The following is a 16,483-nucleotide window of genomic DNA, read 5'->3' on the forward strand; positions in this document are numbered from 1 at the left end:
GAGTGGTTAATAGGCGCGGCAAATCGATTAATGCCTTAACTGCGGATTAAGCGGTTAGATTTTAAATAGGATTTTAAGCGGAGTTTTTCCCCCCGGAACGATATCACATCCCTGAGTCCTCTCTGCATAACATCTTTCAATGCCGCGCTGGGAACGAGGTCCTTGCAAAAACGAAAAGTAAAGAAAGAACAAGCGATTCCTCGTCCTTTAGACCCACACCCAGGAGCCAAATACACTCCGTCGAAGCCAACGGGGTGAAATCGAATTAAAACCCCACAGTCCTGACCTGGACGGCTCCTTAAATCGCTGTCTTCGTCCGATAGCCCTTCCTGAGACTTGCCCAATTTATTTCAATTAACTAATTTTGATTGCCTTTAATTAATTAACAGCCTGAGAGGGAAGAGAGAGAGAAACCAGTAAAACCATCAGGCGCCTTTCTGGCAAAACGACCTCCATCCTTTCGTTAAACTCCACGGATTTCAAGGGGGGGCTTCTTGGAAAGTCTTTCAAGATTAGGGAGAAGCTGCGCCCCTTCCACGATTCCTCCTCCCCCCGCCGCACATTCAGATCCTAATCTGACAAGACTCCCAAACTAGATCCCTAGGCCCCTAGATAGCTCCTCCTTTGACAAAGAAATCCTCTTGTTCCCGTTCGCAGGAGGAGATTTTCTAAAAGTGTGTTTGTGGAACAGGGCATAGTCAGCGTGGCTAGTAGCCTTCGCTGCTCCTCTCCGCGAATTTGTCCCTCTTTTAAAACCCACTTGTTTTTAAGACGTGCGTACGTGAGCTCCAAAATGCCTCCTGGAAACTTTGCCCTGCTCCTCCCTCCCTCTGCAGCCGCCTGGACCTTCTGAAACAAGTTTTCTGCCCTTTTTAAAAGCAAAAATAAAACCTCTTTCCCTCTTCAACCGGAGTTAGCCCGTCGGAAGTCGAGACCTCCCCGAAACCCTAGCAAAAAAACCAAAACAAAACCGCATCCACTCCTCAGCCTCCCTCGACGGCGACCGTTTCTCTCTGGCTGCTTCCTCCCCGCTGGTCAGTTTCCTCGAAGGGCCGCCCTTCCCGTCGAGGGGAGGAGCCTGAGGCGAAGGAGAGCCCCCACCCCCGTTAATTCAGGTGCCTCCGGCCCCCAAGTCGCACAAAGCCCCCGGGAGACGGAGCGCACGGGAGCAGGCAGGCAGCAGCGCCCGCGGGACTCCGACGGGACGCACCTCTGCTGCGCCTCTCCCAGGCAGGGCTGGTGGCGTCGCTGCGCGGGCGAGCTCCTTGCTCTGCCCGGAGAAAGGTCACTCCAATCCTGGCCGCTGATCCTCGGCCGTCCGAGGACGACCCGGCCCCGTCAGCTTGGAAGGAGACGGGAAGGGCGGCTGGGGCCGAGAGCCGCTTAGGCTCAGCGAGGACTCGCAAGCCGCCTTCGCCCGCTGCTGCCCTCTGACACGAGCAGATCCCGACGGGAGTTGGTCGCCTGAGGAGCCTCTCAAATCCTTCCAGCCGTCGGGAGGAGGAGGAGAAGAGGAAGGAGAAGCAGGGTATCTCCGTCGTGCTCTTGTTGGACGGCTGAGCAAGGAAGGAGCGCGCATGGCATAGGGGAGCCCCCGGAGGTCCTTGGAAGGGGAGGGCTGTCTTCCTCGCCCTCCCCCCTCCCCACACCAGCCCCCTGCCCTGCCGCCAGGAGAGCTCCATGCACCTGCAGCAAGGCTCCCTTCTGAACATGACCGACGGCGGCTTCTCCCTGACTGGGCACTTGGTGAGGAGCCCCAGCGGAGGAGGGAACCCGTCGAGGCTCCACAGCATCGAAGCGATCCTGGGATTTACCAAAGAGGACCCCCTTTTGGGTGCCTTCCAAGCCCACGATGCCAGTGGCGGAGGCAGGTCCATGAAGGAGGGAGAGAAGCGCAGCCCCAGGGATTGCTTCTCCAAAATGCCAGCTGAGCAGCCTGGGCAGGGCCAGGAAGGGCCCGCGGAAGAACACTTTGGAGGTAAGGCGAGGGGTTTTTTGGGGGGGGTGTCAGGTCTTAGTCTCCCACTTACTGGAGGAACCCAGTCCTCCTGTAGTTTCTGGGACCAGTGAAAGTGTGTGGTTCCTTTGCTTCAATTTGAAGGAGACCCCCCATTAACCCCCTTTAGAAGCAAGTTCGAATAACTTCATTATTATTATTATTATTATTATTATTATTATTATTATTATTATTTTGGGAAGTATTTAATGACTGATGTCTTATTATGTTTGATGTATTATGTGCTGGAAGCCACCCAGAGTGGCTGGGGAAACCCAGCCAGACGGGTGGGGTATAAATAATAAAATTATTATTAAGAGAGGGGTGCATTTTTAAAATGGGCGCCTTTAAAATTAGTTAAGTGTTGGAGGGAATAACTGAGGAAGAAGAGGAGGAAAGCATTTTAAAGATCAGGCATCTTTGTGAGACGCCTCAGACACAATAATAAAAACCCCCACTCTTTAAAAATCCCAAACACAGGGAGCTGCCTTACACAGAGTCAGACCATGGGTCCATCTAACTCAGCCTTGTCTACACTGACTGGCAGCCACTCTTCAGGGCTTCCAAGAAGTGTCTCTTCCAGCTCTCCCAGCTCTGCCTGCAGATGCCAGGTGATGGTGATGCTTTTCAAAGGAGCAACCTACTGAGTGTGTCTTTGGCTGCTTGAGCAAACAGTGCCCCGGGTGTTCTGTAAATTGTACAACTTTCGAAAAGGCACTATGGCATGCAAAGAGGAAAGAGAACATTTCCCAGAGCACAGCATGGCAAATTAAGGCAAGCGCACTGAAACTGGACACATTCGCATGTCCCACCTGAACTTAGTGAGGCTCCTTGCATGGGCTGTTAATGCGGCTGAGGCCCCATCCATTACAATGGCATTTTATACTGAAGTACGTAAGTTGCTACAAACATGAGTTCTGGCCAAGCTGCGGGAGGCAGTGGAAGACAGGAGTGCCTGACGTGCTCTGGTCCATGGAGTCAGAAACAACTATACAACAATGTATGTTGGGGACCAGATTTCCCAGGGAGGGATTCTCACCCTAAACTCATCATCTTGAAGGCAAGTGCTCAGATTATTTCAGTGGGACTTGCTTCTGCGCTAAGGGAGCTGTTTCCATTTTGGGGGAAATAGCCTTGGAGCTTAGAAGACAGAGAAACATGGTCTTGTCCGGTTCTTCAAGCTTGTTTTCTTATCTCATCTGGGGTTGCCACACTTGTGCGGCGTATTCCCAAATGGATCCATCAAATGGCACGGAACCAATGGACCAATACGCCTATGAGCTGTCCATTTTATCCAGGGGTTCCTCTCTCTGAGGGCTGCCACCTCTGCTCATGTTAGGAAAAGCTTAGCCATTGGAGAATGGTTCGGAATGGCCTCTGTTTTACCAGGGGAATAGGACACCCTTAGAATACTGTGTCCCATCCTGATCCCCACACCTCAAGAAGAGTTTCGCAGAGCTGGGAAAGAGTCAGACATGGGGCAAAGCAAAATGATCACAGGGGCTGGAGCAACTCCCTTTATGACGAAGAGTTGGGGCATGATGAAGGTGTGCAAAATTGTGCAGGTTATGAAGAAAGTGGACGCAGAGATGTTTTTCTACTTAGAACTTGGGGACACCCAATGAAGCTAAATCTTGGAACACTAGAAGTTCTTCACTCAGTGCCTAGTTAAGGTTGCACTTCCAAAAGATGCAGCGAAGTCCATCAACTTGCATGACTTTAAAGGGGATTGGACAAATTTAGGGAGGACAAGGCTACTTGCCTTGTCAGCTATGTTTTTCCTCCACAGTCAGAGATTACACGCCTTTGAATACCAGTTGCCTGGGAATCGCAAGTGGGGAGAGTGCTGTTGCACTCCTGCCTTACTTGCAAGCTTCTCGCGGGCATCTGGTTGGCTGCTGTGAGAACAGGACGCTAGACTGGATGAAGTGTAGGTCTCATCGTTTTCTGGTCCCACCAGCACATCAAATTCAAATTGCTTCCCCCAGGCTACATTGCACTTGTGTCATGTGAATCGCGCCCCACTTGTGAGCATCTGGCTCAACACCATGGGAAGCGATGGGAAAGCTGGCTTAGGCAGACTTTGCTCTAAGCCAGCAAGATGCAATCTCAGACCTTTCCAAAGCAGATGAGCGATGGTCCAAAAACAGCCATTGGAGAATGGTTCGGAATGGCCTCTGTTTTACCAGGGGAATAGTACAATGCTGGGACGAAGGGGAAGGGAAGCATCAAGCTGTGCAGAGCAGTTGAGAGGATCAGCTTCCATTCATTTAGATTTTGATAGAATTTTATTAACTCATAATAATATATAAATGACCAAGGCCATGTATCCTTGGCTGGGCACAGAGCTGCTGAGTTCAGCATAATTCTGAGCAGGCCTGCACAGGATTGCTCCAGTCCAAATCAGAGCTAACGGACTTCAAAGCAACGAAATCAATGGCATTTGCATATATGTAATAGGTTTTAGGATCCAGCGTAAGGCTTCAAAAAGCAGAAACAGTAGCAATATCAATGTTGCTTTTAACACTAGATTTTATTTTGAAATAAAGTCAAAACTGAAGGCAACAGAAAGGAGGAACACACAGAAGATCACTAATTAAGTAATGTGATTATATGGTGTTGATTAATAGCAATACATATTTTCTTTCTTGTAAAACACTCAAAGTCTTTTAAAAGATAAAGGAGATGTATCTATCTATCATCTATCTATCATCTATCTATCTGTCATCTATATCTATCATCTATCTCTATTAGTTCTCTGTGAAACCAGCTCAAAATTTTAAAACAAATCAAGACAAGAAGTCTGGATTTATTAAATTTGGAAGCAAATGGTGTTGAAATCAGTGGTATACTTACATTCACTCAAATGTGCTTAGCATCAGGTAGACATGCTGGTGTGAATCAGCTTGACTACCCAATCCTTTGCACGCCTACTCAGAAGTAAGTTCTACTGATTTCAATGGGACTTACTCCCCGGTAAGTGTGTACAAGGTTACAGCCTTAAATCCATGAGCTCTGACTCCATTTGTTGGTGGGTTGCCTCACCTCTCCTTCTTCTCCCCCCCCCCCCAGACCCCTACTGCTCCAAACGCTCAGAGGAGTGCTTGAGTCCAGAGCTGGCCACTTGCAACAACAGCGACGGCAAACTGTCCGATGAAGACCAGCCCAAGAAGAAACACCGGAGGAACCGGACAACCTTCACCACCTACCAGCTGCACGAACTTGAGCGAGCCTTCGAGAAATCCCACTATCCCGATGTCTATAGCCGAGAGGAGCTGGCTATGAAGGTCAACCTACCTGAAGTGAGAGTCCAGGTAAAATGTCAGGTGGTCTTCTCTTCCTCCTCCTCCTTCTCCATCTAGCCACATGGTGAAATCTTGGACAGTTAATCCTCAGGTTCTCATCTTCAATAGAAGACCTCAGTCAAAAGCAGCCTTTCCCTGCTAATCCAGTAAAAGGCTCCCCCACCCTGGATATAATTTCAGACTTTGCATACGTAGTAAAGGATTTTCCTTAATCTGCCTTTTTTTAACACTCCAGACCACAATCTCTCTCTAATTATGAGTGTTTAGTTTCAGATACTCTGGCTAAGAATTCTCCTAATCATGCAATGTCCAGCACAGGAGAAAGGTGTTGGTTGGTTTGTTGTCATTTTGGTAGATCATGCAATTTGAAATATCATCTACATTGATGTTGTTCCGGGTTCCCCCCATCCCAACCCTCTGGAGCAGATTTAGGGAGCATACAAGAGGACACATAACAGCAGAAGAGCAGGATGTCCACTTGTGCAAGCAAGCAGACCTTATTCCGTGCATGCAACCATTGAGTTGAATCCTGTCCCATGTGTCCAACTTTGCAGCCTTTTCTCCAAAGGGCTGTTCAGTCCAAGCTCAGTTTGAAAATCTTTCAGAAGGGAGACCAAGAAAGGCCTTGAAGTTGCCCTTCAATAGTTAGTCGCCAGACAGCAGGCTGAGCAGGCACAGGTCACTTCCGCACTGCGGTGAGATGCATTGTATACTTCTATTGAAATTCCAGCAATTATTTCTAAATGTGTATCTATGCATATAGAACAGCACGTGCACCTTTTATGCAGATCTTTTTCCCTCTCTTGTGGTGATGCATAAGGGGCTGCTCTGTGGGGTGGTGGGGAGAAGGGAGGAGCCCCTTGTCTGCTCCCCCATTGGCGCAGCCTCCCACATGTTGGGGGCTGAAGTTCTGGAGAAGGGGAGTTTGCTGTACTTGAGCAAACTCCCACCTCACATCCCCCCAAGTGAGATTTAGAACCCTGATCTCCCAGCAGTGGCGTAGGGTGGGGGGGTGCAGGGGGGGCCGGCCGCGCCGGGCGCAACATCTGGGGGTTAGGGGGCGCAAATCCACGGGTTAGGGGGCACAAATTACTTGCCTTGCCCCAGGTGCTGACAACCCACGCTACGCCACTGTCTCTCAGAGTTCTAAATCTGGCAGGGTCCTGTGCAAGTTAATGCAGAGCAAAAGCATATATATTTGCAGTGCAGCAACCAGCTAAGCTCTTTACGGTACCCGTGTTTTTCGCTAAATGAATTGCATTGTGAGAGCCTAATTTGTTTAGAGGAGGTTATGAATGATTGCTGAAGAACTTTGCGGAAGAAAGCAAGAGCCCCTCGATTCACACACTTCACAGAAATTGAGGGGAAGTGTCAAGGAGCAATATTTACCTCCTTATCGCATCGAGATCCTATTGTGGGTGGATACATATGGAGATATGTTTTTTCCACCAAGGACTTAAAAGTACGGCACTTACCCTTAGCTGGATCCCACCAGTTGTAGAGTGTGTTGCAAAGAGCTGCGTTTTCCTTGTGTGTGTGTGTGAGCCTCCACCTCCGCTGCTTCTCAGAAACGTCAGTTCCCACCGAAAAGAAGAAAGTTGGGGATTTCTCCCCCACCCCACCTGCTTAATTGTAAGTGGGAGGTTTTTCGCAGGCTTAATTAAAGCTGAATGATCTGTAATCCCTGGATCACGAAAATGTTTGAGAAGCCTGGAATATTTACTAGTCATCTGTAAAAAGAAGAAGGAAAAAATCTGGGAGGGCTTCCAAAAGTGTGTGTGTTTGGAAAAAGCAGCCTCCCAAAACCAGCACTAATTTTATCCCTTCTAGTGGGTAATGAGAGCAGATTTGGGTTTATGGACGAAGGGGAATTATTTGATGGGGAGCATGAGACAAAATTGCCTGCAGGGGGTTTCTTTTTTAACCCGTCAAGTTTGAATTAACTAAGGGAGCTCAGGGCTTGGTATGGGTTTTAAAGGATTTTGGCCGGCATCTAAACTCAGAAAGTATATGACAGAGAAGCTCTTTTTCTTTGGGCAATCAAATAGTGCTGGTTGACTTTCAGGCAAAATTCTACTATTAAAGCACCCTTGGGATCTCATTTACTTAAATGAAAACAGGGTCCTGCAGCACCTTGTGATTATTTAGGCTTCAAGGCAAATAACTGTGATTTGGCTGTTTACTTATGAGCTAGTTTCACAAGTCTCGTTTAATATACAGTGGTACCTCTAGTTAAGAACTTAATTTGTTCTGGAGGTCCGTTCTTAACCTGAAACCGTTCTCAACCTGAAGCACCATTTTAGCTAATGGGGCCTCCCGCTGCTGCCACGCTGCCAGAGCACGATTTCTGTTCTCATCCTGAAGCAAAGTTCTTAACCCGAGGTACTATTTCTGGGTTAGCGGAGTCTGTAACCTGAAGAGTCTGTAACCCGAGGTACCACTGTACAAGAGATATTTTCATATATCTGAAAACTCATGATTGAAAATTGCATGGAATGTGCATTTTGATCTACACCCGACTCTGGGGTGGCCAAGTTTATATATACTTTACAGTGGTACCCCGCAAGACGAATGCCTCGCAAGACGGAAAACCCGCAAGACGAAAGGGTTTTCTGTTTTGGAGGCGCTTCGCAAGACGAATTTCCCTATGGGCTTGCATCGCAAGACGAAAGCCCATAGGGAAATGCTGGCGGTCGGGAGCAAAGACTTTCGCCCACAGCCGGCCTTCAGAAGAGGACCTCTTCTGAAGGCCGGCGGGGGGCAAAAGTCTTTGCTCCCCCCCGCCTGCCTTCCCCCCGCCTGCCGGGGGCGATCTTAAAATGCTGGCGGGCGGGAGCGAAGCGTTCGCTGCCGACCCCCAGCATTTTAAAATCTCCAAGGGACAGCAGAGAAGTCTCTGTCCCGGGGAGGTTTTAAAATGCTGGGGGTCGGGAGCGAAGCGCTGCCGACCCCCAGCATTTTAAAATCTCCCCGTGTCCCGGGAAGGTTTTAAAATGCTGGGGGTCGGGAGCGAAGCGCTGCCGACCCCCAGCATTTTAAAATCTCCCCGTGTCCCGGGGAGGTTTTAAAATGCTGGGGGTCGGGAGCGAAGCGCTGCCGACCCCCTGCATTTTAAAATCTCCCCGTGTCCCGGGAAGGTTTTAAAATGCTGGGGGTCGGCAGCCCGACCCCCAGCATTTTAAAATCTTCCCGGGACACGGGGAGATTTTAAAATGCTGGGGGTCGGCAGCGCTTCGCTCCCGACCCCCAGCATTTTAAAACGCTGTTCCGAAGGGGGGGGGGGGTGGGGACACCTGCCCCAGCCGCCCCACTTCGGAAAGCTGTTCCGAAGCGGGGAGGGAGGGCGGGGACATCTGCCCCAGCCGCCCCACTTCGGAAAGCTGTTCCGAAGTGGGGAGGGGGGGCGGGGACATCTGCCCCAGCCGCCCCACTTCGGAAAGCTGTTCCGAAGCGGGGAGGGGGGGCGGGGACACCTGCCCCAGCCGCCCCACTTCGGAAAGCTGTTCCGAAGCGGGGAGGGGGGGCGGGGACATCTGCCCCAGCCGCCCCACTTCGGAAAGCTGTTCCGAAGTGGGGAGGGGGGGCGGGGACACCTGCCCCAGCCGCCCCACTTCGGAAAGCTGTTCCGAAGCGGGGAGGGGGGGCGGGGACATCTGCCCCAGCCGCCCCACTTCGGAAAGCTGTTCCGAAGCGGGGAGGGGGGGCGGGGACATCTGCCCCAGCCGCCCCACTTCGGAAAGCTGTTCCGAAGCGGGGAGGGGGGGCGGGGACATCTGCCCCAGCCGCCCCACTTCGGAAAGCTGTTCCGAAGTGGGGAGGGGGGGCGGGGACACCTGCCCCAGCCGCCCCACTTCGGAAAGCTGTTCCGAAGCGGGGAGGGGGGGCGGGGACATCTGCCCCAGCCGCCCCACTTCGGAAAGCTGTTCCGAAGCGGGGAGGGGGGGCGGGGACACCTGCCCCAGCCGCCCCACTTCGGAAAGCTGTTCCGAAGTGGGGAGGGGGGGCGGGGACATCTGCCCCAGCCGCCCCACTTCGGAAAGCTGTTCCGAAGCGGGGAGGGGGGGCGGGGACACCTGCCCCAGCCGCCCCACTTCGGAAAGCTGTTCCGAAGCGGGGAGGGGGGGCGGGGACACCTGCCCCAGCCGCCCCACTTCGGAAAGCTGTTCCGAAGCGGGGAGGGGGGGCGGGGACATCTGCCCCAGCCGCCCCACTTCGGAAAGCTGTTCCGAAGCGGGGAGGGGGGGCGGGGACATCTGCCCCAGCCGCCCCACTTCGGAAAGCTGTTCCGAAGCGGGGAGGGGGGGCGGGGACATCTGCCCCAGCCGCCCCACTTCGGAAAGCTGTTCCGAAGCGGGGAGGGGGGGCGGGGACATCTGCCCCAGCCGCCCCACTTCGGAAAGCTGTTCCGAAGCGGGGAGGGGGGGCGGGGACATCTGCCCCAGCCGCCCCACTTCGGAAAGCTGTTCCGAAGCGGGGAGGGGGGGCGGGGACACCTGCCCCAGCCGCCCCACTTCGGAAAGCTGTTCCGAAGCGGGGAGGGGGGGCGGGGACATCTGCCCCAGCCGCCCCACTTCGGAAAGCTGTTCCGAAGCGGGGAGGGGGGGCGGGGACACCTGCCCCAGCCGCCCCACTTCGGAAAGCTGTTCCGAAGCGGGGAGGGGGGGCGGGGACACCTGCCCCAGCCGCCCCACTTCGGAAAGCTGTTCCGAAGCGGGGAGGGGGGGCGGGGACATCTGCCCCAGCCGCCCCACTTCGGAAAGCTGTTCCGAAGCGGGGAGGGGGGGCGGGGACACCTGCCCCAGCCGCCCCACTTCGGAAAGCTGTTCCGAAGCGGGGAGGGGGGGCGGGGACACCTGCCCCAGCCGCCCCACTTCGGAAAGCTGTTCCGAAGCGGGGAGGGGGGGCGGGGACATCTGCCCCAGCCGCCCCACTTCGGAAAGCTGTTCCGAAGCGGGGAGGGGGGGCGGGGACATCTGCCCCAGCCGCCCCACTTCGGAAAGCTGTTCCGAAGCGGGGAGGGGGGGCGGGGACACCTGCCCCAGCCGCCCCACTTCGGAAAGCTGTTCCGAAGCGGGGAGGGGGGGCGGGGACACCTGCCCCAGCCGCCCCACTTCGGAAAGCTGTTCCGAAGCGGGGAGGGGGGGCGGGGACATCTGCCCCAGCCGCCCCACTTCGGAAAGCTGTTCCGAAGCGGGGAGGGGGGGCGGGGACATCTGCCCCAGCCGCCCCACTTCGGAAAGCTGTTCCGAAGTGGGGAGGGGGGGCGGGGACATCTGCCCCAGCCGCCCCACTTTGGAAAGCTGTTCCGAAGTGGGGAGGGGGGGCGGGGACACCTGCCCCAGCCGCCCCACTTCGGAAAGCTGTTCCGAAGCGGGGCGGGGGCGGGAACACCTTCTGAAGGCGGGCGGGGGGCGAAAGTCTTTGTCCCCCCTGCCTGCCTTCCCAGGGGCTTTTAAATCGCCTCGGAGAGCGGAGAAGTCCTCCGCTGTCCCGGGGTTTTTTAAAATGCTGGGGGTGGGAAGAAAAGCCCTTGTCCCCCCCCCCCCAGCCTTCAGAAGAGGTCCGGGGACAGACTGTCCCCGGACCTGGTCTGAAGGCGGTTTCCCTAGGAACGCATTAATTGATTTTCAATGCATTCCTATGGGAAACCGTGCATCGCAAGACGAAAAAACCGCAAGACGAAGAGACTTGCGGAACGAATTAATTTCGTCTTGCGAGGCACCACTGTATATATACTTTTCAATTTTTAAAAATTAATTTTCCAGATTATTACAAATCAAACCAATTTATATTAATTTAATACAATTTCTTAAAATCAAGTTTCCCACTGCTGTTCCAAACATATGATCATCACCATTTCCTAACATAGCCGCATCATTTCTTATTTAGAGTCCAGTTGACATCCTTCACTTGCCGTTGAACCATTCTTCCAGCTGGCCACTTTTTCACCTTACAAACAGCACCTTGGTTACATCTTATAAATAAACAATCCATTTCACAATATACATTGTTGTTCTGGACCTGGTGTGCTGGGAGAGTTAATTACTATCTTCCATTGTTCCTCTTTCCGAAGCAACAAACAGAATAACATAGCATCAGCTACACCAGGCATAGGCAAACTTGGCCCTCCGGATGTTTTGGGACTACAACTCTCATCATCCCTAGCTAACAGGACCAGTGGTCAGGGATGATGGGAATTGTAGCCCCAAAACATCTGGAGGGCCAAGTTTGCCTGTGCCTGAGCTACACACATCCTTTTCATTATATAGGGGAGGACAGGAAAAAGGAGGCCATTTGAAAACCGTAAGAAAGCATAAGAAAGCAAAAATCACCTTCTACTCCACCTTCCTTTCCCGGCCGTAAGCGTTCTCAAGCTTCAAAGAAAACATTCAGATACCTTCAAAGAGCCAAGCCCTGTCCGTTTGGCAGCTGACTGATTGCAGCCTATTAGCATATGTCAACCCAAGAGCACCTCTTGATTAATGCCAATTGTCCGAATTATGGAGGAACCAACCACAAATCATGCTGGAGACGGAGGCTCGTCTATGGCAGGGACACTCTCCCAGGTCACCCACCCCTTTGTCTTTTAAGTTGGCAGACACAGGCTTGAGTGGCACAGCAGAATGCAGTGAGCTCCCCAGATCCCACTGGGGAACATAGCCAGGATTTTTGCCTCATAAATTCTGGTTTCCTCTGCCTGAACCTCCTCGCTGCTCACTGAAGCACCCCTCTATTGCAAGGGCTGCCTAGTCCAAGTCCAGGTTAACGAAGCCGCAGGAGGGAGAGCAGGAGGGTCTCATCAACAGTTTAGCACCTGCATGGCTGACTGAATAGGCTCACAGCTCACCACAGCCTTTCCTGAGTCGTATCCCTGAGCTTTACCTTATAGGTAAAGTTAAAGGGGACCCTTGACCATTAGGTCCAGTCGTGGCCGACTCTGGGGTTGCAGCGCTCGTCTTGTTTTATTGGCCAAGGGAGCCGGCGTACAGCTTCTGGGTCATGTGGCCAGCATGACTAAGCCGCTTCTGGTGAACCAGAGCAGCGCACGGAAACGTCGTTTACCTTCCCGCCGGAGTGGTACCTATTTATCTACTTGCACTTTGACGTGCTTTTGAACTGCTAGGTTGGCAGGAGCAGGGACCGAGCAACGGGAGCTCACCCCGTCACGGGGATTTGAACCACCGACCTTCTGATTAGCAAGTCCTAGGCTCTGTGGTTTAACCCACAGCGCCACCCATGTCCCTGAGCTGCATTATATTTCTACTTAAATTACAGGGGTTGTAATTTGTTATGGTGAACATCCTATAAGCAGTGCAGCTTGCCAGGTGAAATTATCCCCTCTTGTCCTCACCCCATGCCATGTTCTGGGGTTCTCCCCATTCCCCCCCCCCCCCCAGAGCCAAATTCAGGGGGTGAGAGGGAGGAGAGAAAGCCCCATTGCACAAGCAGAGGTTCTTGCAGCAGGTTTGTACTGACGGGACTCCTTGGGTGATTCCTTGCTTATTGTTTCCAAATCTGCATCTATGCCTATAAATTAGCACGTGTGGATTTTACACAAAACCGTGTTTTGCATTCTCATTTTTTGAATGCATTGTCACTGGCTCAAGGTGGCCAATGTCGATGTGTTTTATGATGTCTTTGTGTGAGGGAGATCAAAAGCAGGAGAAGCTTCCTTATGTAGAATGTTGTTGTTTAGTCGTTTAGTCGTGTCCGACTCTTCGTGACCCCATGGACCAGAGCACGCCAGGCACTCCTGTCTTCCACTGCCTCCTGCAGTTTGGTCAGACTCATGTTCGTAGCTTTGAGAACACTGTCCAACCATCTCATCCTCTGTCGTCCCCTTCTCCTTGTGCCCTCCATCTTTCCCAACGTCAGGGAGTCTTCTCTTCTCATGAGGTGGCCAAAGTATTGGAGCCTCAGCTTCAGGATCTGTCCTTCCAGTGAGCACTCAGGGCTGATTTCCTTCAGAATGGATCACTTTGATCTTCTTTTATGTAGAATAGGATGTCTCTATTTTCATCTGAGAAATGTTGGAGGGTATGTGCCTGCTTTGTATTTATGTGGTTTCCCCTTTTCCCTTTAGGTTTGGTTTCAGAACCGGAGAGCCAAGTGGCGTCGTCAAGAGAAGCTGGAGGTGACATCCATGAAGTTGCAGGATTCCCCCATCCTCTCCTTCAACCGCTCACCTCAGCCCTCTGCCATCGGGACCATTGGCAGCAACTTGCCCCTAGACTCGTGGCTGAACCCGCCCATGCCCAACACCAGCCCCCTGCAGACGTTGCCAGGATTCGTGGCTTCCCCACAGAGCCTCCCCAGCAGCTACACCCCTCCCCCTTTCCTAAACTCTCCCCCCATGGGACACACCTTGCAACCCCTAGGAGCCATGGGGCCTCCACCGCCTTACCAGTGCGGGACAAACTTTGTGGACAAATTCCCGCTGGAAGAGGTGGACCCCCGCAACACCAGTATTGCCGCGCTGAGGATGAAGGCAAAGGAGCACATCCAGTCCATTGGGAAACCGTGGCAGACAATATGAGGAGGGAGATCTCTGGCTCGCGTGGTTTGTGAGAAAAGCTCCCCTTGCTCCACCTTTGGAAAGTGGTCTCATCCCTTAGATCTTATGTTCAGGACAGATAAGCAAAGACTATTGCTGTTAAGAGTGCCCCCTCATTCTGTGTTGTAGAAGGGACCTGAGCATTAAACAGAAAACGTTCTGCACCAACCCCTTAATCCTCCAATTTAGCCACTGCAATCTTTGTGTTCTTCCCCACCTTTGGCACAAGACTTAGGGCTTGGTTCTAGCTTTGCTTTGATTGTTGTATTTCTTCTTTTTTAATGATCTAATCATCCAATATCCCTGACTCATTGGCTGGATTACAGTAGAGGTGACGAAGAAGCAGGAAAATGATGTATCCTTCCTAGGGACGTTTTGTAAAATTAAAGCACACATATTTTCAGACAGGACACTGGGGTTGTTAATTCTGTATCTATTACTTATGGTTTCTAATTCTAAATCTGTTGACTGTGGTTTGCAGACTGTGGTTTGCAGCATCCCTCTAGACCATCAAGGTTTGGTTTTGTAAGCTAAATCAGTAAGCAGATCATCACATATTATTATTATTCATTCCATTTCTATACTGTTTTATATTTAAAGGGGGGGACTCAAAGCGGTTTACAGCACACTAAAACACCAAATAACACCATGCAGGAGAAAACGTGACTGAATAAAGTCAAATATAAAGTATACACCCAAAGCAACATTAGCAGGAAACTAAAATGTTATATGAAAGATTTCAAAATAAACCATTGCGAAGGAGGTCCGCTACAGAGTGCACATTTAATGCAGCAAAGTTAACAAAAAAAAAATCTTAAAACATTTCAAAAGAAGACACTACTAAAGGAAGTCAAATATAAAATGCACATTTAAAGCAGAATAATTAACAAGAGAGTACGTTATCATAAGCATAGAGCGTATCTCCTGCAGTTCTGCCAATGGTGGCTCGTTTCACCTGTTCCTGGGTACAATGAAATAACCTGTGAATATTTGTTCTGATCAACCTCACTTTAAAATGTCAATAATAATAATACTCCACCCATCTGACTGGGTTGCCCCAGCAACTCTGGGCGGCTTCCAACATATATAAAAATATAATTAAACTTTTTTTAAAAAAAAACTCCCTATACAGTACAGGGCTGCCTTCAGATGTCTTCCAAAGTTTGTATAGTTACTTATTTCCTTGGCTCGGTGGTTGCATAAGGGATATTGCATGTGATGCATTTGTACTTAACTAACCCTGCGCCCTGCCAATGCCGCTGGGCTCTAACTCCCATCTGCCCCCATCTGCCAATGGTCAAGGATGATGGGAGCTGTAGTCCAATACCCTATGGAAGGCACTCTGTTTCCCACCCTTGCGCTAAAGGGCCAAAGGCATGTTCTCTTTGGGAAACTGGATGAATGAGTGCACCTTGAAGATGAGCAGATAATTGCTACTTGAGGCCTGGATGGATTTTGTCCCTCTCCCACAGGGCAAAGTTGACTTGCATCTGGGAGAAGGGGACATTGGCTTCTGCCTTGATCATGAGGTTTGGCTTATGTGCTTAGACCACCTCAATGGTTCTGCTAGAGTACTGATTTTCTGTTAGCTTGTTCCTTGTTGTTGTTGTTTAGTCGTTTAGTCGTGTCCGACTCTTCGTGACCCCATGGACCAGAGCACGCCAGGCACTCCTGTCTTCCACCGCCTCCCACAGTTTGGTCAGGCTTATGTTTGTAGCTTCGATAGCTTGTTCCTAGTCTATGTTTATAGCATAAGATACCATGACATGGACTTGGATCCATAGTTTTCATGCTCCTTGCATTCAGGAAACACTTCCCAAGTTGACCCTTGTCATGGCAGGATTCTGGGGCACTGCAAAGGATTCTGGGGCGCACGCTAGGCCACACGCCCAGTATGCAAAGAACACTACCTGGCCTCAACCGAGGAGCATGTTCTGGGAATTGCAAGGGTGTTGCGCACTGTCAAGTAACTCACCAGTGGACTCCTCCAAGACTCAGCTGGTAAAACCAGGGCCCTAGACAGCACATGCTACCAGTCATTCTTGAAGAAATAGCTGGTCCTTCCTAGCTGCCATGGGAGACTTGATGCAAAGGAGTTATTTTGAGCTTTAACGAAGGTAATATTTTACCAGGCATTTGTTGTCTGAAGAATCATCTTAATTTCATTGCCAGGATCGAGAGATATCTGCAGATGGTTCGTGATACCGTGTTTTTCCGTGTATAAGACGACCCCTTTTGGGGGGACTCCCAGGTTAAGCAGTTTTCTGCCTATCCCAGCACTATGTACTCTGACTGGCTCTCCAAGATCTCAGGCAGAAATTCTTCCCATCAGCTGCTCCTGTCAACTGGAGTCATCCAGGACTGTACTGGAGACCCCCTTGCAAGTGAAGCATGTGCCAGATTATTTGAACGGTAGTTAGGGATGAATGAAGCAGTTTGTTTTTGTCCATGTCACCGCCACATGTGTTCCCTCAAAAGCATGGGCGTTGACAGCCCTGTGCATGCTTCCGCTTGGGCAAAGAGCTTTTCCTTTCTCTCCTCCACCTCAGTGCCCCCTGTGCCTCCCCCAAATTGGCTCCGGGGTTGCTGAGAGAAACCCCAGAACATGTGGAGGGAGAGGAGAATAAT

General features: G+C 51.5%; 1 protein-coding gene across 2 annotated transcripts; it reads left to right on the top strand.

The window, feature by feature from the left end:
* Positions 1-706: 706 nt before the first annotated feature.
* Positions 707-14,265, top strand: RAX (retina and anterior neural fold homeobox). 2 transcript variants are annotated; one of them, XM_028749103.2, is made up of 3 exons: positions 707-1,978; positions 5,069-5,298; positions 13,385-14,265. In XM_028749103.2, exons 1-3 carry the CDS (start codon positions 1,681-1,683, stop codon positions 13,835-13,837), a joined length of 981 nt encoding a protein of 326 aa, XP_028604936.2. In that variant the 5' UTR covers positions 707-1,680; the 3' UTR covers positions 13,838-14,265. The 2 variants fall into 2 exon arrangements, with proteins under 2 accessions (XP_028604936.2, XP_028604935.2); XM_028749102.2 differs by having other exon boundaries at positions 711-1,978; positions 5,069-5,310.
* Positions 14,266-16,483: the final 2,218 nt, after the last annotated feature.

This window comes from Podarcis muralis, chromosome 11 (genome assembly GCF_964188315.1).
Source record: "Podarcis muralis chromosome 11, rPodMur119.hap1.1, whole genome shotgun sequence".
Taxonomy (NCBI): Eukaryota; Metazoa; Chordata; class Lepidosauria; order Squamata; family Lacertidae; genus Podarcis; species Podarcis muralis.

Coding starts and splice junctions, on each gene's coding strand:
- RAX (XM_028749102.2), top strand. CDS start 1,681: ATGCACCTGCAGCAAGGCTCCCTTCTGAACATGACCGACGGCGGCTTC. Junction 1,979..5,068: donor CGCGGAAGAACACTTTGGAG/GTAAGGCGAGGG, acceptor CCCCCCCCCCAG/ACCCCTACTGCTCCAAACGC. Junction 5,311..13,384: donor TACCTGAAGTGAGAGTCCAG/GTAAAATGTCAG, acceptor TTTTCCCTTTAG/GTTTGGTTTCAGAACCGGAG.